The 24548-nt window shown below is 39.7% G+C and overlaps 1 protein-coding gene across 1 annotated transcript; it reads left to right on the top strand.

The window, feature by feature from the left end:
* Positions 1-2821: 2821 nt before the first annotated feature.
* Positions 2822-22010, top strand: FEM1C (fem-1 homolog C). The gene is made up of 3 exons (XM_080362477.1): positions 2822-2925; positions 3535-4264; positions 16421-22010. Exons 2-3 carry the CDS (start codon positions 3721-3723, stop codon positions 17728-17730), a joined length of 1854 nt encoding a protein of 617 aa, XP_080218603.1. The 5' UTR covers positions 2822-2925; positions 3535-3720; the 3' UTR covers positions 17731-22010.
* The last annotated feature ends 2538 nt before the right edge of the window (positions 22011-24548 follow it).

Below are 24548 nucleotides of genomic sequence, written 5' to 3'. Positions count from 1 at the left end.
CATTGTCTGGTGACCTGTGAGTTTTTTATTATGGTATTACTATTTGTACACAAAATCACAGAATCACAGAATGGTTGGGGTTGGAAGGGACCTCTGGAGATCATTTAGGTCAACCCACCTGCTAAAGCAGGTTCACCTAGAGCAAATCACACAGGAATATGTCCAGGCAGGTTTTGAATGGAAAACGGTGAACATCTAATCTTCAGTTGGGAACTGAGGCTGTGGATGCAACAGTAAAACACTGGTCTAATGAGACACAGCGCCACAGACGCATGACCCCAGGCACTGAGGGAGGACCACTCAACACCAGACTATAGGTGCCTGCAAGGTGGGTAGCGCATTAGTCCCTTGTGTATTTGACAAATGCCTTCTGCTGTTTCCTGTGAATAGCTGTGAGCATAAGAATATCCTGAGGTGAGAACTAAGTAATCTCAGCACATTATTTTTCCACTCTCCATTCAGAGCATTCAAAATCAGAGTATATTTTGGGGAAGGAAACTGCAAAGTTGATCAAGCATCAAAGCTAACTGGTCTTTTCAGTGGCATGGGCTGCGTTTGAGGGCACCATCTAAAATCCCAGTCTCACAACAATGCATCTGTTTGCTGTGGGCGTGGGGCCATTATTCCCACATCCACCATGGACCCACAAGAGAGAAGGAGGTAAGGTAGGTGAAATTGTTCCCAGCACACCGTCCCCACACAAGATTGACTGGAAACGGATGTTTAAAGATGAAACCTTAAAGAAGGAATTGCTATCTCTTGTTTTTCATGGTGCTTCAGATACATGGGGTGAGAATATTTTCTTCTGACCTCTGGGAAGCAGGGCTTAGATCCATTCTGGGAATCAGAAGATAACTGCAGTGGAGAAGTGCTGGCTGGGCCCGTACCCGGACCCATGGCTCTCCGTGCCCCTGCAGAGCTAGGTACTGCTGAGCAAGTGCTGCCTCCGCAGGGCAGCGCGGAAGGATGAAACACGTACAAAAGGGCTCAGGATGCAGCTGCATTGTCAGACCTCCATAAGTCCACTTGTGTGTGGAGAATGGCCTCTATAAAATATAAATATGATTAAATAATTGTTGAAGACATATGTATAATGAGATGTGAAAGAGAAGGATGGCAGCAAAGCACTTGGACAAATATAACTCTTGTAAAATTTTATTTAATAATTTATTTGTCTGCTTAATTCATAGATGCCCACATCTAGGGACTGCAAGGTAGATTTCTGATATATCAGGGCAGATCTATTATTTGCCACAGGAGACAGAGATTTTAATTTAAAGAAGAAACACGGTGGTCCAATAGGTGGTGACAAAACTCGCCGTGCCTTGCAGCTGTGTGCCAGGGTTCACCTCCTGCCTCGGTCTAGGCAGGAGGTCTCTGCAGAAGCGGTTCCCACTCCCCGCTACCCTGCCTGCTCAATTTTCCTCCCATGGACCCTGCCCCAGGACCTTGGCCTAATTTGGAGCCAGGAGGGAGTGGGGACATACCCATGTTTGCCATCTGTAGAAGTGCGGTGGCATCCACCACTTCACAAGCAACTGTGAAGCTCTGCAGGTTGCAGGTCCACCAGTGCTGACCGCGTTGCAGACAGCCCACCCTAAAAGCTCCAGGGACTGAAGGGGAATGTTCTGTCAGGTTACCATCTCCACCATGTTCTCTCCAGTACAGAACTGTTCCCTTCATTTTCTTTCCAATTGCTATTGATTAAAGCTTGTAGAATTCTTCAGATAACTCCTCTGTTCCACACGTCTCCTGAAAAAGTTCTCTATTCTTCTTTCCGTCACTTAATTCTAATTTAGCATTTACACATAGTTGTATCTTTTAATCTATCCCCATCAATTAGTCCTGCTAGCTCCTTAATAATTTTGATTGCTCTTCTCTAAATCCCCATCAGTTTGTTTTCATCCTTCTGGTTCTGAGGTTTGTAGACAAAATAACCAGAAACCTAGGTACCGTATGGCAGCACCAGGTACTAAGGGATGAATTGCACTCTTTCCTCTTGTTGGTTCTTTTGTGTATGTTGTGGGGTTTTTGTGGATTTTGTTTTTGTTTGTTTGTTGTGTTTTTTTGTTTGTTTTGATGTTTTTTGGAAGGGTGGGTCAGCAGGGATATGAGTGGGCTACTCAATCATCCAAATAACTGCCTGTTAACGACCACGGGTCTCCTCCAAGTTTGTTGCTGCGCATGGTGTCCTTCCTTTTTGAGGCTTGCAGGTAGTACATGTGGTAGTGACAGAAGTTACCTTGCTTAGGTGCAGCTTTACAGGATCTTTCTCCGTTTTTATTATTATAGAAACAAAATAAACATTATATGCTAAGCCATGCAATATCAGCAAAAGCACATTTTATGCCAAAAGGTGATGTCGTCCAGAGCCAGAGCACCCTCTGCGCTGCAAAAATCGGTCATTTCACCCGCAATTTGTTAATTAACGAGGCACATACAGATATGTTATCTTCCGCCCCACGGAGTCGCGCTGCCCCCACGCGAGGCCCCCGCCGCCAGCCCGCAGGAGCGGTCGCACAGCCCCTCCGCCCCCCACATGAGCCCCGACCCCCGGGACCGGGACCGGGACCAGCCGCGACCCCGGCCCGCGCTGGCGCGGGTGCCGGTGCGGCGCAGGGAAGAGCCCTCGCCCGCCCCCTAACGGCCAGCCGCCGCGTTCTGCGCCGCCGTCGAGCGGCGGCGTAGTCCCGCCCCGAGCCCCGCTGCGAGTGGCGGGCGGGCGCCCGCGCCCTTTTCTGATTGGCCCCGGCCGCGCCCAGGAGGCTGCGCCGCGCCGCGCCCCGGGCAGAAGGCCGTTCCTGGGCGGTGCGGACCGGCTGACATGGAGGAGCTGGACGGGACTTGGGGGGAGGTGGCGGCGGCGGCAGGCGCTTCCGTCTGAGGCCGGCTGCGGCGGGAGGGGGCCGATAGCGCCCCGGGAAGGTAACCCATAGCCCGGTGGCCCTTTGTAGCCGGCGCCGGGCCGGCGGGGATTCTGGGGTGGGTCGTGAGGGAGCCGGGAGCAGATCCGGGGCCCTGGGGGGCAGGAGCGTGGGGGAGGGGGCGTGCTGAGGGGTCTCGCTTGGAGGAGGGGCGTCGGGCCTCTTGGGGGGCTGAGGGTGGTCGTGAGGGAGAGGGCAGGCTCGGGCTCTCCTTACTGCCTGAGACTTGGCTGGGCCGTGCGTCGCCTTCCCTGCTGGGCTTTCCCCTATGAGGTGCGTGTCTGTGGGGCTCTTCGGGGGAGCCGGAGGGGCGGCTCTTGCCTTAGACTACGCCTCAAAACCAGCCGGGACTGCGGCTTCTAACGCTGTAAGGGAGAAGAGGATTTTTCCGCGGCTGGTATGAATAACACGCTGGTAGGATCAGCGCCTTCCCCCCAAAGAGCTTTCCTGAGGGGGCACCGCGCAGCCCCGGGGGGGGCTCCAGGGAAGGCAGCTGGACGTCGGTACACTGCAACAGCGAGTTGTCTGGGGACAGCTGTACAAAAATACAGTTGTGGTTACTGGTTTGCCAAGTAGGAGGTGAAAACATCCAGAATTTTGTATCTTGCAGGTTTATAATAAGCACAGCCTGTGCTTTGTCAGGACCCTGTTCAGAGTCTCCATGTTGACCCATCTAGATGAAACTGATTTGAGAAGAAGGTGGAGACGTTCTGTTTGGTCTGTGAGTTTCCAGTGAGCATTTGACTCTGAAAAAGGCAGGCGTGTATCCTTAAAGAAGGTTAGAGGTACAGACTAAATGGATCTAAAGACAGCAGTGTTCAATGCAGCTCGTGATGGGAAGCTGCGGCTCCTGTCCAAGTTACTGGCAAGCAAAACAAGAGAAGAGGTAGCTCTGCTGATGTCAGAGAAAACCAATGGTGCCACCCCACTTCTAATGGCAGCCCGTTATGGTCACCTGGACATGGTGGAATACTTGTTGGACCATTGCTCTGCATCAATAGAAGTTGGTGGTTCAGTGAATTTTGATGGTGAGACCATCGAGGGGGCTCCGCCATTGTGGGCAGCATCAGCTGCTGGCCATTTGAAGGTGGTTCAGTGTCTGTTAGACCACGGTGCATCTGTCAACAATACAACTCTGACGAATTCAACACCACTTAGAGCTGCCTGTTTTGATGGTCACCTGGAAATAGTGAAATACCTTGTGGAGCACAAAGCAGACCTGGAAGTATCAAACCGTCATGGGCATACATGCTTGATGATCTCGTGTTACAAAGGCCACAAAGAAATTGCTCAGTATTTACTTGAAAAAGGAGCTGATGTTAACAGAAAAAGTGTGAAAGGTAAGTTATTTTTTTCACTTTCCTTGTGGTAAGTTGGGGGTAAAGTTACTCATTTGTGTTTCTTTAGGAGGCTGACATCCAAAGATATTGTCCTAGTTTCATAAAGTGGATGATTAAGACATAAAGTGTATTTGGCTATGTTTTTACTGTTTTTTATTTCAATGTACTCCTTTGTTAAAATGGGTTGTATAGTTTCCTTCTAAGTTAATACATTTTAATCTTAAACCACTGATTCTTAGAAAGACTTAGTCATATGAAACATCTCATCCATGTGCAAAAATGTGATAAACTTGCTGAGAGTAGCAATGTATTCAGAAATATCAGCATATATTCTTGTGTTTCATGCTGTTTCTTAAACTATGTATGTTGTAGAGAAAACTAACCTGTGCCAATAAGGCTAGTACAAGCATGAGGCATAAAGGAGAAAAATTATTTTCTATATTGGAAATTAATAATGACTTCGCTCTTCATCCAACTCTTCCTCCCAATTATTGAATAATTTTGGACCTTTTTGCAGTGTTATTATACAAAAACATAAATTAGGATTGAAGAAGTGAAGATGGCAGGTAACTGTGATCCCAACAGAATAATTTGGGTGGTGCAGAGATCACGAAGAACATCTCTACCCCTCTTTACAGTTACCCTGGTGCTATTGTTCAAAGGGAAGATTTCTGTTGTTTTTGCTGTGATCTTAACTATGTGGACCTCTTGGTTTAACTACTGGGGTTTTTATTACATCTCAAACATGTAACTGGGTATGATATTTACCTGAGAAGCATACCAATTATTGCAGGTTACAGTTAATTTTTCGTTCACTGAGCCAGGATTGTGTTTCAGCAGGTTATTTCTTGTATAGATATTACTAATCTGCTAATAAACCTTTTTGTAGCGTAGTAGTTCCTCTGCCTGTTTCTGGACAATCACGTTTGTAACAGTATACTAGACAGTTATTTCTGTTAAAGTGTACTTTGTATCTAGAATATTGTATACCTGTAAATGCCAAATATGAGAGTAATCTTTGGAAAAGCTGTTCAGTTAAATATACCTTTTTTCAGCAGATCATGCAAATATGTGGGTTTAATGTAAAGAAAGCTAAACTACAGATTTGTCATAGAGGTGGGCAGAGCAAAATAAAACTTCCTCTATGAGGATTTAAGACTGCGTATGAATCATCATGGACTTGTGATAGAATAAAAATGTCATTTTTTTTCTAGACACAGGGTTCTTGGAATAACAAGCTAAATATAAAATGTGTATTGTTTTTTAGTTTTAAAACAATTCCTTTACATAATAGGTATGAACAAAGCAGCGTTGTTAAATATCTAATTTAACAGGGAAGAAGATAGATCTCTGCAGCAATATTTCACCCTCATTTTGTGCTGGTGGAGTAGGCTTTACTTTACTGGTCCTTATTACTCACTTTACTAGTGCATTACTGTTGTCTGTGTTCAAACATAGACAGTTGTGGAAGTGAACAAGTATGGCTAAGACATGATTAAGGTTTTCATGAAGACTTTGGAGTCTGTGTCAGATAAGATGCTACACCAGGGAAAGTGAAGGTCTGGAACTGTCTTGCAGGAGAAGGTGGTGAAGAAGGAGGTAACAAGATATTTGGGCTAGGTGAGTCCTGTACTGTGAAAGATGGCCAATAGTTTTAAATCTAAAGTATGAGCCTGTAGTTGTCTTTGTTTCTGCTGTTTTGAAGATCTCAACTTCCACAGTTTCCCCAAATTTTTATGAAGCACATAGACAACACAAATGTAAACGAAGGATTTTTTAAGAACATGTTTTGTGTTACATGAACAGTGTTTGTGGGGACAATAACTGATACCTGGGGTAAAAAGGATGTGTTTTTTCTCCCAGATTTGTGGAAAATAGCGAAGATATCTCTAGAAATTTGATTTTCTTTGGTGGTGGTTTTTGGTTGTGGTTGGTGGGTTTTTTTTGTTTGTGGTTTTTTTGTTGTTTGGTTTTATTTGTTTGTTTTTAAGAAAAGCAAAAAGCAGCCAAAACAACACTTAAAAAGTGAGTTAATTCACCACTGTCTTCCTAATTCAGAGGCTTCTCCTGTTTTTTCAGATTAAAAAATAACAAACCAGTTAAACTGGTATATAATAATATCAATAACAAACCAGTTACACTGGTATATAATAATATCTCAAATTGCAAGTTAGGTTTGTTAGGGTTTTTTTGTTTTATTAAAAAAAAAAACCCAACCCTCTTGGAACTTAAAGATCTTAAAGCTTTTATGCTGCCCGTAAGAGGAGGAATGGTGTGGATAAATGCTACAGTAGCAGAAACCTGAGGCTTTTTTACCTTTGTGCTGGATGAGGAGGATGTTCAGTGTGTTGGTCGTTTGCAGTTTTCTGTTCCACGTTGCGAATTGTGCCAGTGACCTCTTGTTAGGGTGGTGCTCCCTTGCCATGTTCAGAACAGACCTCTGGATTCTTGAACAGTGTTTCACTGATGTCTTTCTGTGCACTGTCTTCATTTGGCTGCTATGCATAGAGACAGAAATTATTACTTTTGCAATTCAAGTGGTAGCAGTCTTTGGCCTTCAAATTACAGGTTTGAGCTCTCTTGGTTATATACCTAGAGCTGTGTTTGTCGGTTTTTGTATTTAGAACAAAATATTTCATATAAGTGCCTTAATAAAAAAATTATTTTGCATGCAGACTATTTTAAAAGGATCTCATACTACTGTTATAATGACAGGACATTTAGATCTTACGTTTTAAAAATTTGCAATGCACATTTTGATAATTTGTCTTATGGTTTATCTTCATCCACCAGACTTGCTGCAATAATCAAGATTCGTTCTCCCTTCTGCAATTAACAAGTTAAATTATAGATAAAGTACACAGAGGCTGAAAGCCAGGATGGTCTGAATGTAATGGTGCAGGGAATAAGGATTCTTTTCCAAAATGTCTGCTTGAAATGCAGATATTTTTTTCTGAATGTGGCTTGTAAGTCTTTCCATTGCTCAGTTGCTTGGTATGTGGTCTCTTTCTCTTCAAGGTGATATTTGTGGGTTTTGCTGGTGGCCTTCACTAACTCTGTCCCTCTTCTGTTGTTAGCAGAATCATCTGCTAGCCAAAAGAGTAATTTTTCTCCTCCTGAGTGTTAGAAAATTTTGTTAAGACCTGCTGGGTGTTCCTTTAAGTATCTTAGGTGTTCCTTTAGGTATCTGTGGAGAACTACACAGGATTGTTTGCTTGCAAGCCCTGATTCTTTGTCATTTATGATCCTCCACACTACCGTAGCAGTTGGAGGGGCTCCTGTATTTTGAAAATGCAAAATAACACTGAGATACAAAATCTTGTTTTTCTTAGATTCTACTGGCACAGTATTTGATTAGAATAGCTTTGTAAAATGATGTGGAGGACAAGGCTTGTTGATGTTGCTTCCTCATTTTGGAAAGTAGGGGAGCATGCAGACCTTAGTCTATGGATACTACATGAAGGTTATATGCAAGGACTAGTGCTATTTCAGTATTATCATTTATGTGGGGTACTGGAAAGTGTAACACTCAAACCTGCTGGTAAGGGAAGGAATCTTTTGGAGACTTGGCAGACCCAGAGACAGAGGGATTAGAGAGATTCACACTCTTTGCTCTGTGATCACTGTGGTTTAGTATTCATTAAAAATAATCAATTTTCTCTTGCAGTAAACATTAAGGAGTCTGACAGGTTTATTTTCTTCTAAGTTTTTGTTGGTTTATTTTTTTGTCTTGTCTGCTTGCCATGATTAATTTTATGGTGGGGGGAAGGGAAACACCAAACAAAAAACTCAAAACAAAGCACCCTTTTTTTTTCCTTTCTTTTCTTTTTCCCCCCTTTTGAATAAGTCTTTGCTCTAAAAGTATTCTGTGTCTTTTTTTTTTTTTTTGGCGGGGGGGGGGGTCTATTTTTTCTCCTTTTTTGGTAAGTATTACATGGCATAGTGCACTGCATTTTGTAGATATTTTGTGTGTGACACTGTGTGGAAACAACTTCATAGGAATGTCTGTAAATAAAATAAGGATAATTCTTTCAAACAAGGAATAAATTATTGAATTTCAACTAAAAAGGAGTTTATATTGCAATTAAATGATTAACAGCATGCTTTTTATTGGTAATCTTAATAATACAAGTTCTCATGGAGTACTTCAGTGAGCAAGAAAGCAATTATTCCATTATGGAATATGGAAACCAGATTAAAATAACTTACTGAGATTAGAAAGTCTTTGCAATTTTCACTTAATTTCTTCTCAAAACAAAGTCATACCTTTAGTTTTTCTTCATTCTGCATGCTAAGTGTAGGGATGTGTTTTTCTGCAGTTTTTGTGTGCACTGCCCATGTAAAACTCTTGAACGACTTAATTACTTCAACTTCTCTGTTAGAAAAAAAAAAATCAATGTTACATGAACAGCTTCACTTAATAAAAGTGATTGATTTCATCTGTACAGCAGCAAAAATAAATGCATGTGGTTAATTTTACATACTGGTCGGTTGTTTAAATCGTTTTCTCACATGTTTAAAGATCTTGGATATGAAATCAGCTTGATACTAAATTTTAGTGTAACTTTTACTACCTATAAGTTTGATAGAGCATTTTGTAAGTATTAGGAATTGAATATACTTAATTGGTTGCAAATCAAGTCAAATCACTTTCTGTGTCATTGCTTCATTTTCTTTCATTCCCATGTCACAAGCTGCCAGTCTATTTTGGGAATTATTTGCTTCTGACATAGAAAGACATGGCCTCATTATGAATTTGAATGCCCATCCCCAACTCTGATTTCTTTGATATGTGAAGTGTTTGCGTAATGTTCATAGCACTTTCAACAGAGGACTGTAACCAAAGAATAAAACATAGAGCTATGGTGGCAGCTGACCATAGCTTTTTCCTTAATTTGTTTTTGAACTATTTGTGAAGACTGGAGGTCCATTTCTTTGTTGTAGTTTTTAATTAGAGGAAGTTATTAGGTAATGTGAATAGTACAGTTTTATACACATAGAAATAGTTTGTAAGCAGTGTTAGCAGCACAGTATAATGGCACTCACTTTCTAGCTGAGAAGTATCGTGACTAGCAAAACATTTCCAGTCCAGTTTTATTTCTGTGCAAGAATGATGAGTCTTTAATCTTGTTGTAGTATTAGCAATCTTCTCTGTGTGATTAAATTCCTGCAGATCATTTTAGAATTAAAATGTATTAAGAAAATTTAATTAAACCTGTTGTGAAATACCATCATTCACACCTTCAAAAAATACTTTGATTTGACCAACATCTTTGTATGTGTCCCTTGGAAAACTGCTTATGAAAGAGAATGACTTTCAAATTACCTTTATTTACAGCCTTTTTCCTTTTTAATACAGCAGTAGATATAATGTTGACTTTTAGTTTGTTACTGAATAAACCATGTTACAAAAATTGAATTAACTTCTTAATTGTGTTTAGCCACTGTTCTTGACACTATAGGCAATATGTTGTTTTTGAAATGGGTCAGTTAATTCACAGAATAATGGTTGTTTTGCTATAGTTATTTGAACTGTTCCATTCCTGGCCAATTTATGGAACATAGACTTTGAATCACATATTAAGGTCACTGCCATGTTTTCTTTCAAGTTCTTCCTCAGATTTAACACTTGAGACTTTCTAAGTGTAGATGGCTAGTAATCTTATTTCTTAAGACTGGGGTTTATGGTTTTTCAAGCTGGCAGCTCTCAACTGTTTTTCTACCTGTGCCCACTTTTAGTCAATGGAAACGTGGCTTTTTACAATGTGTTCTTTCCACTGCTGTACCTGCACCATCCAGTCAAACTAAAGTGTGGTGCAGCCACTAAAAATTAGTGGGGATGACCTTCCTTTATTGTTTGTACATGGCTTAGAATAACTGTGGTTATTTTAACTCTTAAGGGCTACTATAAGTGGCTAAAAAACTACACTACTTCCGATATGTTGTCAGCAACAGCTGTTTAAGCTTAAGTCTGTAATTGTAACACAAATAAAAAAACCCAATGTTTTTTTTTTTTTTATTAAGGACATACAGTTGGACAGAGTAGTGAAATTCCTTGGAACCTTAAGCATATTTCAGCATGTTCTACGTAGCTGCAATGTGAATTAATGACACATAGACTGTTGGATTGAACCTGAATTTGCACAGACAATGACCAAGCTTAATTTGTGTGGATATTTTCAGCATTAATGTGTCATAGAATATGTACCTGGCAAGTGATAAAAGGGTATCAAAAGCAGCATTCTGTGGTGATGGATCTACGATACGTAATATGAATAGCTGCCATTGGTCCTATTGTCAAAACCAGCAAAATACACTAATAGTTGTGAAGCAACAGTAAGAGCTTAAGTGTTACTAATACCATTTATTTGTCTTTGATATGCTTTTCTATTACAGCTTTCAAAATATCTTAAAATATTGACTTGTAGATAGAAGTATTGCAGCATAGGGAGATGAGTTATAATGGATGTGAGTTGTCGAGCTTGCGTATTTTTCTGTCTGCTTTTGACACCTTTCCATCATAGGAATTTAATGGTCTCATGCTCCTCAATATTCAGCTATTGACCATTGTCTGGTCTGTGATGTGTGATAAGGACAGAGAGAATTACAGCTGAGAAACTGTGCAGGCCATAATCACCGGACTTCACCTAAATTTAGTTAAATCTCTGTTCCTGTGATTGGAAATTTTGTTGATATTGGTCGAGACTGTAGTGTGACCAAACCTCTCTATTACTGATAAAAACTGCCTGAGTTACTAAAGATGGAAAATCACTTGTCATTGCATGAACTGATTTAGCTCTGTAAATCTTGATCTAATTGATATTTTCAGGTGCCACTTTGTGTCAGGGTGTCTTCCTCAGCTTGCTTGTTAGTAAATGATAGTAAAATCACTGAGTTCACTGTCTGTTAATGAAACAATCTGATATTTTCTGTGTGGTTTTTGTTGGTTGGTTGTGGGTTTTGTTTTTTATGTTTGGAACTTGTACTTCTGGTTGGGGGATGAAATATGTTCATAGTTCTGCTATAATTGCAAAAACATGTCAAACTTGGGCCTAAAGCTTTTGAAAATAACTTTTGACATGTCTTTTGTATGAATTTGATTAGTGTGTCAGCTGAATTTTGGTATCTTGTGAGCCTGGATTGAGACTTGGTGTGTCCTGAACAACTACCGTTCTGTCTTACTGCTGTTTTTCTGATTGCTGGAACTGAGAGCAGCTAAAAGGTCTTGAAATGTGCTGTCAGGTTTTCTTCAGATGGTACACATACAAGTTTGAGGAAGAAGCAGCAGACCAATTTACCTGTAAAGTTTTAAGAAGTTGAAGATTAAAAGAGAAGGAGTTGAAGAGGGATGATTGGGATACTAGTGGGGAAACCAAGGCAGAGTGCCCATTGTGCATCAGAGAATTTTCATCTTAACAAAACTTGAGTTGCTACATACTTATTTTTCTGCATATCAAAACTTGAAAAAGTGTTGGATGAACACCTTGTTGTCTCAATGGTTTGCCACCAGAAGATAAAAGCAAGCTACTATGTGATAATATGCTAATTCAGAACACAGAATAGAGGTCTGCATTGTGGGTATAAGGTATCTGGCTCTTCTGGCAACAAGTAGGTATTGAATTTGGTTTGGCCAGATGTTTCTGAATTTTGCAGGTTTTTTTTTTTTTTTATCAATTTGACATCCTCTTACTGTGTCTTGTTAGAAAGAAGCTAAGTGTGTTACAAAGTCATGTATGCAAAAGCTAGAGGATGTCAGGATTATTTATATAGAACTCCCATCAGGTTCTTATAATTGAAAATTGAATAAATTTTCTATTTCTGAAGTGCATTTTATAAATGAGTCTTTCTTTACATACATGTATTAACTACAGATATTTTGCTTTTGAGTTTATCATGTTTATGACAGTGTGAACAATATGTTAATGGCAGAAAGAATGCATTAGCAGGAAGATTTTACCTCTATTTTAGTTTTAGTTTATTTCTATGCAGTGTTCAGCTTTTAAGACAGACTGCAGACATATTTTTTATTTGAGTTTCATTACCTAAATAGTATAAAGTGTGAAGTGCACATTCTAAAGGGCCTGGAAAAAGAAATAAAGTGAAGATAAATAGAAAATGTTTTGATGAGTAGACTACGTATCTACAAATACACATCCCAAACAGTAGCTGAATATTTCAAGACTACTGCTTTGTTTCCTAACCCACTGTAGTTCTGTTAGAGACTAGAAGTACTACAGCAAAGTACACTTAGTCACTGTCTTGTTGGCATTAAAAAAAACCTACCAAAAATGCAAATAAGGAAGTTTCAGGAAACTTCTTTCTCAGCTTTTAAAAGCCAAATTTGGCGAGTATGAATGGGCAGAGAACCCTTAGAAAAAAAGGTCTAATTTATGAATGTGGAAACTTGCTGACAGTGTAACAGAAGCTGATGATCTGATGGGCGGTTAAGTGGAGTTTGCAGGGCTAATGGTAAGAAATCTTAATTGGGGTGGAATTTTCACATTAGTGTTCTGTTGATAACTTACATATTAATTTAGTGGGAGGCTGAAAAATTGCTGTGCCTAAATCTGTATAATATACTTGAAAGAAGAAGGTGGATTTAAATTCTATAATTTTTAAAAGCAGTCAGCCACATAGGAAACTTTCTTATGTTGGAAGAGGACCAGGAGGGTTTGTCTCCATCTTTTTCCTTCTCCTACAGTGAAGTGCTCGTATTTGAAGTTAAGCAAATTTTCATCTAGTTGAAGGCTAATAGTTAAATATTTAACTGTGGTGTTCAGTGCTTGCTTTCTGTTTTCTGTGGATAGCGTTTTCAAACAGGTGACACTAGTGCTTACTAGAAATTTACCCACATGGTGTTAGGACTAGAGTGCCTTTAAATAAAAGTCTGTGCAATGTTATCCTAATGAGAAATAATCTGCATGTAAATGATAAGAAGTTTATAGGATAGATAGGTTTGTGTTGAAGGCATTTTTTTCTTCTTGGCTTTGGGAATCCTAACTAGAGGAGCAGAGGGATTAATGTGGGACTTGAGGATAAAGACCTAAGAAAGCATTAAGAATAGTTTGGCTGTATACCTGTGCTTGACAAAATATCCAGCTCCCCCAGAATGTACTGGCCATGTCAAAGGCCGCAGCTAAGATGAAAGGCCTATTACGATGGGTTGTATTTTCTGTTCTGTACAATTATTGCTTCAGAACATCTAAATCAGAAGGGTGGGCAAATGGAGGGAGAAAGAGGCATGATATAGAGACAAACAAAGCCAGTGTTGAGTCAGCCTGGCTTTAATTTTCATATGGATTTTTGTTTGGTTGTTGTTTTGTTTTGTTTTTGTTTTTTGTTTGTTGTTTGTTTGTTTTTTTGTTTGTTTGTTATTGCTAGAGACAGAGGGGAAGGGCATTTTGACAAGGGAAGAAGGGAAAGTGAAACAGCATAAAGATAGCAGGCTTAAGTTTCTCTTTCATACCTGGAAACAGATACAAAATCTCTTAGAGAATAAAATATTTCAGTCTGAAGGGACTTAAAATGGTCATCTGCTTGACCACTTCAGGGCCGACCTGAAGTTAAATCAAATTTTTAAGGGCATTGCCCAAATGCCTCTTAAACACCTCCCACGGCACAGCTTTGGACCATTCCCATGTGTCCTGTGTCACTGGATCCCAGAGAGGAGAGTTCAGCATCTCCCTCTTCATGTGCCCTCCTCAGGAAGCTGTAGAGAGCAGTTAGGTCATCTCTCAGCCTCCTTCACTCCAAACTAGACCAGCCCGAAGTCCTCAGTTGCTCCTCACAGGACATGCCTTCCAGCCTTTCCACCGACTGTATTGCTCTCCTCTGGAGGCATTCAGGGACCTTCACATACTTCTTGAATCGTGGGTCCCAGAACCACTCCCAGCCCTCTTGCTGAGGCCGCACCAAGGCTGAATCCAGGAGCCTGTCCCCTCTTCTGAGCACTGGCTGTGCTGTGTTTGGTGCCCCCAGGACGGGGTTTGCCTCTGGGCTGCCAGGGCACACACTGCTGACTCACACTGAGCTGCTGTCAGCCAGCACCCCAGGGCCCGCTCTGCAGGGCTGCTCCCCAGATGCTGCTCTCCCAGTTCATACTTGTGCTCCCTGTTACTGGATCTCAGTGCAGAATCCAGCATTTGTTCTTGTTAATTTTCATTCCATTAATCATTGCCTAATCTACTTAGATTCCTCTGCAAGACATCTTGTCCCTCAAGAGAGTCAACAGCACCTCCCAGTTTGATGTCATCAGCAAACTTGCTAGGGGTGCATTCAAGTCCTGTATCTAGATAACTGACAAGTAAAATGAATAGCACTTCTGTAGGACTGAGCCATGAGGAACACTGCTGGTGACTGGTCACCAGCCAGATGTAGCCCTGTTTGCTACAGCCTTTTGAGCTCTGCCCTTCAGCCAGTTCTTCACCAAGCTTCTGAACCCGTTCATCCCACAGCTGCACAACTTGTCCAAAGGATGCTGTGAAGGACAGTATCAAAAGCCTTACTAAAATCCAGAAAAGCTAAAAATTACATCCACTGCCTTCCCTTCATCCACTAGGCTGGTGACCTTATCAAAGTAGGATATCAAATTAGTTAAGCAGGACTTTCCCTTTGTGAGCCCATGCTGACTGTGCCTGATGATTGCATCGTCCTTTAAATGCCTTTCAACAGCACACAGTATGATCTCAATATTTTTTCCAAGCACTGAGGTTAGACTAACAGGTCTGTAGTTTCCTGGGTCTTCCCTCATGCCCTTCTTATAAACTGGACTAACACAGGCCAGCTTCCAGTCAGTGCAGACCTCTGAAGACCTTTCGTAAATGACTGAGAGTCTTAGAGAAGTTATTTTTCCCTAGGTTTCCTCTAGCAGAGACTCAGGCATGGATTCCAGAAATGCTTCTAAAATAAATAACTGATTTGCAAGGTACACCTTAGAGCAGCTTAAGCTGGGTTCCTCCTCAAGAGGGATGCTCAGCAGAAAATAACTTGGTCAATTTTACTCCTTCAACCCAAACCCCCACCCTCTGTGCATCACTCCGGGCCAAATGCAAAATTAGAGCCTGGGGTCCCCCTGTTCTTCATTGAGTCTCTTCCTTTTTGTCAGGTTGACTAACAAAGTTATGACCTTCAGTTGCAGTTCCGTTGCTGCAGCTGGAGAAAATAAGTTCTTGGTAACAGCCAGAACATTCTTCTGTTTGATGCTGTTTTGTTTGCTTACTTATCTCCAAAGACACAGCTCCCTTTATCTTGTAGCTTGAAGACTCTGTGGCCTTTTTACTTAATGAAGCAGAAAGTCCAAAGGTTCACAGCTTGCAGAAGTTATGCTAAGCAAACTTACACTAAGTGAATTTTATGTTAAATAAGTTTTATAAGAAGCAGTATACCAAATAATTCAATAAGCTAAGGCAGTCTATTCCCTAACAAGAGGGGTCCTGCTGTAACATCCACTAGCCCCTTCAGTATCATGGGATGAATCCCATCAGGCCCCATGGACTTGTGAACATTTAGCTGATACAGCTGGGCCCTTACGAATTCAGTGTCCATGAATGGAAAGTCACCTCTCCCACAGTCATGGTCCTCTGACTTAGGGGACCAGGTGGCCCAAGGTCTCTCTGTATTATTAAAGACTTAGGCAAAAAAACCACTAAATGCCTCTGTTTTTTCTCCATCCCTATTAGTCATGTGGCCATCTTCAACAAGTATCAGTCTGATGTTTTCTTCAGGCTTCTTCTTTCTGTTAACATACTTAAAAAGTTGTCTTCCCCTTTGACTGACTTTTCAACACAATGAAGTTGCTTGCTTCTGTGCTTTTATGTAGTGGAGATTTCAATTTTACTTTTTTTTTCTTTTTTTTTTCTTTTTTTTTTTTTTACATAATGAGACAAAAATGTCCTTAAAACTTCTTTAATTCTTTCAGGCAATAATATCAAGCATTTTGATTTGTATAACTGCCTGTCAGACTTGATATTTAATCCAATCTTGAATATTTTACTTTGTCATCCAAGCCTTTGATAGTCCATAGATGTCGAAACAGCTATTTTTTAACTATTAATGTTTGGGTATTTTAACTTTATTTTAACTGTTAGTGTGGTGGGGGTTGGACCATAATTTGATTACGATTTGTGTAATTGTGTTTCTTTGTTTCTTTTCTTGCAGGAAACACTGCATTACATGACTGTGCAGAATCTGGAAGTTTAGAGATCATGAAGATGCTTCTCAAGTATTGTGCAAAAATGGAAAAAGATGGTTACGGAATGACTCCCCTCCTGTCAGCTAGTGTCACAGGCCACACAAATATTGTGGACTTTCTCACCCAGCATGTACAGACCAGTAAGGCTGAGCGCATAAATGCTCTGGAACTTCTAGGAGCAACCTTTGTGGACAAAAAGAGAGACCTGCTTGGTGCTTTGAAATACTGGAAGCGAGCTATGGAAATGAGATACAGTGATAGGACTAATATCCTGAGCAAACCTGTGCCGCAAACACTAATTATGGCATATGATTATGCTAAAGAGGTAAACAGCAGAGAAGAGCTAGAAAATCTTATTGCAGACCCTGATGAAATGAGAATGCAAGCACTATTAATTAGAGAACGTATTCTTGGCCCTTCTCACCCAGATACATCCTACTACATTAGATACAGAGGTGCTGTCTATGCAGACTCTGGAAACTTCAAGCGTTGCATCAACTTATGGAAATATGCTTTGGACATGCAGCAGAGCAATCTTGATCCACTGAGCCCTATGACAGCCAGCAGTTTACTATCATTTGCTGAACTTTTCTCCTTCATGCTGCAGGATAGGGCAAAAGGCCTGCTAGGCACTACTGTCACATTTGATGATCTTATGGGTATACTGTGCAAAAGTGTTCTTGAAATAGAACGGGCTATGAAACAAACCCAGTGTCCTCCTGATCCAATACAGCTGAACAAAGCCCTTTCTATCATTTTGCATTTAATTTGCTTGTTGGAGAAAGTACCTTGCAGCTCAGAACAGGAACATTTTAAGAAACAGACTATTTACAAGTTTCTTAAGCTTCAGCCTAGAGGGAAGAACAATTTTAGTCCCCTTCACCTTGCTGTTGACAATAATACTACATGTGTGGGTCGTTACCCAGTTTGTAAATTCCCCTCTCTGCAAGTTACTGCTATCCTGGTGGAATGTGGTGCTGATGTAAATGTCAGAGACTCTGATAACAACAGTCCGTTACACATTGCTGCGCTGAACAACCATCCAGACATCATGAATCTTCTTATCAAGTCAGGTTCACACTTTGATGCCACAAACTTGCATAAACAAACTGCTAGTGATTTGCTGGATGAGAAGGAGATAGCAAAAAATTTAATCCAGCCCATAAATCATACTACATTGCAGTGTCTTGCTGCTCGTGTAATAGTGAATCATAACATATACTACACAGGGCACATCCCTGAAAAACTAGAGAGCTTTGTTTTGCTCCATAGATGATAGTGTGGAGTCCCACAATACTGTTTTTGAAGCACGACTTGGTGATGGTATTTTCCTTTAGCACTGTTGTGATACACCAGCGTTCCCTTAGCTTGCTCCATCTTGCTCTCATTGGCTAAAGCATTGTTAGCATCAGATCTGTAGAGCTGGTTACCCAGTATTTAATATGAATATGCCATATAATATATTTTGTGGGTTATTTAGAAATGTAATGCCATATTTAGACTGTTAAAGTCGTCTGCCAAAGGCTTGTCTATTCTGGTCTTATTTGCCTGTTGGGTGTTTGGAACTGAGTTAAGTATTTTCCACTGATGTCTTTTTACTATAACTGTTATGTGGATTTTATACACTTGGAAGGTCATAATTTTTTTGTTTTGCTTCAGCATTTCTACTCTTACTCTATTCTTTTTCTATGGACTCATTGCTAAACTGTACAAGTTGTATGGACTTGTTAACATTTGCAACTACCATAAGTGCTTTTATCTTCTCTATGCACTGGCTTAAACATGACTGTTGTGTGTGAGCATATTTCTATGCAGCACTTGGCCAATTTCAACTTAAATGCCAATTTTGTTTTGCAGTTTGTTTGGGGCTCTTTTGAGAATGCTGTCTTTATAGCATGACGAATTTTAGAATTACTTATCAGCTTTCCAAAGTTGGGTTTGACTTTTTTGACTGCTTTAACTGAGGTTGCTTTCATTTTGATCTTCTGGAAATTTGTCCTAAATTTGGGAGAAGAAAATCTTGCTTTTTCTCATTGTAGTCCACTTGAACTTTGAATCTGAAAATCATTTTATTGCATCATGCGGTTAGGGGAAGAGTCCTGATTATGTACAACTGACACCTTCCCCTTTGCACTAATGTCTTGCTTGTGCTGGTTTTGTGACTAGATGTGAAGTTCGCTTGAAGTTTAACCTCAAATTTAATTATACACTTCAATGATAAATAGATCAAATGTATGCTGTAGTTTAAAATTTACAAATCAACTTTAGCTACAAAAGAAACTAAAGCATGTTGGTGGCATGATGTTAATCAGTCCAGATCTAGACATCATCTAATATAGTGAGTGGCTGTATGCCAGAGTATTGGAAGTTCTATAGCAGTGTCTTTTTTTCTTCATTTTAAGTATCTTTATAAATATTTGCATGGATTTTTCATCTCTGCTATGTCAGCTGTACTTAACAAAAAGCAGAAGTTCTGTTGTGTATATAGCTCCTAATTAAAGTACCTATTTTTATAATATTTGCACAACAGCTTAGCTTTTAAAACAGAAAGGGCTCTTTTGACTTGATAAAAAAATCTGTAAACGAAGATCATAAATGTGAGTGCGATTCAGGTAATTAATATAATTCAGCACTTTACTGTTGATTACTAGTAGAATTTATTATGGCACATTAGCCCTGCAAATGTCTTAAAGCAAAATTAATTTCTGTTCGATAGAATGCAGTTTACTTTCAAGTTTAGTGGTCTAACATATTGGATATTTTTGACTTGATGTTTCATTTCAGTGGTGGGCAGTAATTGTACCTATGGGGTTCTTGCTCCAGAAGTTTAACAAGTTGATTTAGGCCTTTGTTTGTGATAGAGCTATTTGGACACCAAGTGAACTAGATAAAGGTAAAGTTGTTTTAGCAGGGTCTTTTAATTTTTTTTTTTTTGAAGTTGATATCGGAACACTTTTTTGTTTATGAAATAAGATGAGGAAGAATGTGTCTTCGGAGCATATAAGAACAGTTCTTCCTTGCTTTCGGGCTGTTCTGTGTTTCCTGTTAGTGTACAGTGTGTTGCTTAATAGCTTAGCAATTCTTTGGAAAAATATGGGGATATTTTAAACAAACGTATGTTGAAAGCAGTGTTGTTTGTGTGTTATTACTTTCTGACTCTATTTTGAAACAGCTTTCACCTGTTTGTCCTATGCCATGTCTAGGTTGTGTGAAGTTATGAGAATGAAGAAACCCTGTTAGTTTCTCTTGCAGATACACAGGAGTAAAATTACATTCGACTGGCTGAATTTCTCTACTTTGTAATGATTAAAAGACATGCCACCCAGTTTGTCATTTGTGAACATGTGTAGTTTGATTTTTTTTTATGCTTTTCTGCTACTCTTTGAGTGTCTAGAGAATCACAAATCACACCATCCTAGAAATGATACACATTATTCTTCAAGTCATAAAAATAATTATTTTTATGTAGGCCACAGAGAAGGGGATTTTTAGATTTTTAGAGTTTGATACTCTAGAATCTGCAATGTTCTTTAGTGGTTACAGTTTACATTTCTGTCTTTATAACTGTCAAATATCCTGTCTAAAGTTAGTTGGACATCATTAGTCCAGAAATATAGTCTAAAAAAATGTTAATTGTTAGCAAGTTTTTGAGTGGGAAACATTCTCAAAAGAGAAAGCATATCACTATTAAGTGTATGTAAATCTAGTGAAAGGAAGGTATCTGCTGTTAGCTACTCTTTAAAACCAAACCCGTTTAAGAGGCCATACTCATTTCTTGTTTGTAGTTCTGTCTAAATATCTACCAATGTGCATCAGTCCTAAAGACTTTCCCCTCCATGCAGAATTTAGTTTTTATGGTGATGAGGGCATCTGCTGAACTCGTGCTTTGCCAGATACTTGGACTTAGGTGTCCAGGCAAATGAGTTCATGCATTTAATACCACTCTCAATTAGCCCTGGATGTTTACATTATCCTGTTTATTTTTTTCTTAATTTTAAACCAAATTGTTGCAGAGCTTGTGCTGGATAATGTGTTATGGTTTTGTTCAGGATTTACAGAGTGGGAGGGGTTTTGGAACAGCAGGCCCTGTCCGAGATGCATGTGCCACTAAGGCCAATGCTAATGTGTAGTAGCAGTTTTGCCCACTTGGCAAGCCACTTTTGTCTCCACACCAGTTTTCTCTCTACTCCTGTATAGGTACCAGCTTTCTGGACCAGCATTTTTTTTCCTTCTTTTTTTTTCCCTCAGTCTTGCCACTTCAGAGGTAGGAATAAGTTTATTTTAGTGAGACAGACTGATGCTAAATGCAGCAGTCTTGGTAGCTGGACTCAGACTGTGGTAAGGACAAGGAACTAAAGGCCATTCAGAATATAAAGAATTGGTATTTCTTTGGTCAGATGTTTAACTAATTCTTTTCCCATTCTTCTCTTTTCTTCCTATTCGGGCTCTTTTTCTGATGAAATGTACTGCTTCTGAGCTAGTGACACAGAAGAATGTTGAGAACACTGCAGAAAATAAATGTATGCCCCACAGAGGTGAAACAGATTTTAAAACTGATTAAATAATTCACAGGTATAGCTCCGGAGAGAAAAAGGCACTGATACCTTCTTGCTTGTTAAGACCTCTGAAGTTGTACTTTTTGGGGTAGGGGATAAATGCTCAAAGCAGTTTTTCTTCTAATCATCTTGGTTTTCAACTGAAATACTTCAACCAGGAAATTGAAGAGCATTCTCATAAAAATGAAATGCTTTCCTTACCAAATTCTAAAATTGTATTCCTATTTTCGTATCACTTACGCTGGTAACGAGATTCCAGCTGTCTGTGGTGTCTCTATTCTGTTTTGTTAAGTGCAATGTTAAGACACTTTCTGAAATGCATGGCAATAGTGTGGTTAGTTTCACATATATACTTTAGAACAGTCCCCAGATGGGAAGTAATTTTGTGTATTTCTTAAGTCTCCAAGGAGCTTTCTTTTAACAACTGTTTTGCAATGGGTTAAAATTAACCTCTTTCCAGTTTTACAAAATGCTAATTTAAAAAAGGTACAGAGTGCTATAGCAAAATGTTTACAGGAGGATTTATAAAAATGTGCCTCTCCTCAGTTCTATGTCAACTGCAAGGTGACAGTAGCAGGATAAAACTGCTCTTGAAACAGCTTTCACATGCTTTGAAATATAGAGTGGAATGCACATTATACTCTAAAATGTTGTCAAACATGGATTAAGTATTCTGAACGCTAATTTCTCTCTTCTGTGACTACAACAAAGTCAGCTAGTATTTAATGCTTCAAATTAATTTTGGGAAAACTGATGGGAGACATACTGGACTTCTCGTATCTCTTGGCTTTGAGTGTGAAAGTAACTGCTGGCGCCCTTAGTGCGGGCAGAATGAAAAGCTCTTGTTGGTTTGGTTTTAGCTAACATTGTATTTGTGTTCCATTCTATCACAAAGACTTGCAGTTTCTTTTTTACGTTAAGTGCTTAATGGTAATGTAAAAAAGGAATAACAAGCATATTTCTCTGTTCTTACTCTCTTTAGGCTACAAATGCAGATTACATTAAAAGTATGTTTTGGAGAACACCTCTCTGTGTCTGTATTATAATCTGTTACTGTTAGGGTTACTGCAGTACTGGTTCTTAATCCCCTTTTTCTGTAGAGTATAAATTGTTAAATGTGAATGATGCAGCTTTAGACTTTGATCTTCATGTCATTAAGAATTGTAACTTAAACAAAATGTCATGTTTCATTCTCTTTCTTTTCTGAAATGGTGGTCTTGCCAAGACTTTAAATTAAAAGTGGGTGACAGTGAAGAAGAGCTTAGACTTGATGATACAGGAGAAGTTTTTTTCCCAGTTTCTAGAGAATGCAGTTAGTCATGCTATTAACCCTGTTAAAACAGTAGATTTAGTAGTTAGCAGGACCTTATAAGAAGTAAGCAACAGACACTTCTTTAAGAAAGCTGCATAAATTAATTTTCTCCTTAAAGCCTTTTAAGTCTCTTCCCTATTGCATTAACAATTTAAAAAAATAGAGGAGTAGAATTCTCCAAGGGTGAGAGGAGAAACTGTGAGGAGATCCTTATTAAAGGCAGCTGGATAATGGGAAATTTTGAAGAACATTGCCATTGTAATGTTTATGGTTAGGCACAGTAGTCACAATTCCATATTTAAAGACAGTGTACACTCCAGAGAGCTGAAATTTTAGGTTTAGGCCGAATCAGTAACAAGCAGCATCAAAAAATAAGAGCTTCTGGATGAGGAAAGCCGATCCAGAGCTTTTGCAGTAAGATAATTGTCACACAGATGGCTTTAATGAATTGAATGTACATTCTCTTAATTAGAAAAGGAAGAATTGGAAACGATCATTTACATCGTTATTCATCCCTCTGCTGTTGCAGGTGGTGAAAGATGTTTTCGTCTAGAAGTGTCTGCTGGTTACCTAAGCCTCATACCCATGCAAAAATGCTTCTTGGCAGTAGCAAACACTGGCTCTCAGCTGAAGACCAAAACTCACTGTACAAAATAGCATGGGAAGAGGGCAAAAGAGGCTGAGTGTATGGTATGTTTCTCTGGCAAAGGCAACACGTTTGTTTCCTGCATAATATTTAGAGGGCTGTATACCATCCACAGTGAAAAGCAGAAAGCCCTTCCACCTCCTGCCAAATCAAACCCTTACCTTGCAGTTGGTCTCCAGCATTCAGAAAAACTGAGGAGTTTCTGTACTGAGACTGAAGTTATGGACAACCATGTTGAATTAGGAAAAAGAATTGCTTTCTGATCCGTACAAGTGTCCATCAGAATCCAGATGGTGTGAGGCTGTTGTGTAAATGGGGGGGTTCAAGTCTGAAATTCAAAGCGTTGCTTCTATTGTATCTCCCGAAGATTTATCAAGTCACAAGTTCCTGGCCATATTTTTTCTTTAGAAGGCTATTTCAAAGTCCAGTCCTTCAATAATTAGGAACTTAATTGGGATTTTATTTTTTTTCCACACTTTTGTGTGTTTCATAGTTTGAGCACTTGCATCCTTCAGACACAGTTATCCTCCATCAGTCTTCATGTGGTTAGGCTAAACCCACAAAACAAAACAAAAAACGTTATAAGAATGAGCAAGGAATGGAGAATAGTCCAGGGTAGAGTAAGCTGACTAAATGGTTCAGTTCTAACTTTTCCCCTCCCTTGCTTGTATGTTCCAAAAAGTAAAAGGGAATCACTGATTCAATAAAACTTTTCTGCTGACAAACCTGCAACGTAACTTGCCAATTTTTTCCTTGTTAAAATGGGAGGATTTTTTTTTTTTTTTAAAGTAAACATAGTCAGTTGTTTTCAGATAGTTTAGCTTGTATTGTCCTATTTTAATTTTTGTTAGATGCCATTTTCTGCTATTCACATCCAGCATTATCCTAACCTGAAAGTGAGGCAAAATGTTCAATGGATGAGCTGGGCTAGGATTATTTTTTATTTTTATCCCAAGGTTTCAGAATAGTAAACTTTGGAGTCCTCTGAAGCCGTGTGTGCTCTTTCTCCATTTATCGGGCTTTGCTGATTGAAGGAAATATATCACCTTCTTTATCATGCTATTTTCCCTCTCATGCATGAAGTGGGAATGCCAGGGAGTTGGGAGGAAAAAAAAATAAAAAAAAGGAGGAAAAATAGTGGGCCTATTGTAAAATAAAATAAAATAAAATATGCTGTATGAGGGAGATGCCCAGTGAATTGCCAAATGAGGAGTCCACATGGCTTATGTTCAATCCCACCTTGTGTTCACCTTGGACCCAAACAGCAGATAGTCCTGCAGCCAGGCTGGCCCACGCAGGGTGCACTCGCCCCATGTTTCAGTTTAGATCAGGAGTGTACTTTTGAAGCAAGTCTCCCAATTGTCCTCACTTTGCATATTTGCGTTCATATCGCACAGTTGTCTCATTCCCTGACCTGGATTCCTTTTGAATGAAACTGAACTGAGAGTTGCGCTCCAGCAGCTCACCTAGCAGGCTGTGATGTCTAGTGGGTCACCAGTTCATGGCAGCGGATTATAAGTTGTTCTGAAATAAGCCCTTTTTCCTTTCCTGTTCCCTTCACTGTCCCAAAGTGTCACAGA

Source organism: Nesoenas mayeri, assembly GCF_963082525.1.
Source record: "Nesoenas mayeri genome assembly, chromosome: Z".
In the NCBI taxonomy this organism is placed as follows: Eukaryota; Metazoa; Chordata; class Aves; order Columbiformes; family Columbidae; genus Nesoenas; species Nesoenas mayeri.
This window is presented reverse-complemented; position numbering and strand designations above follow the sequence as displayed.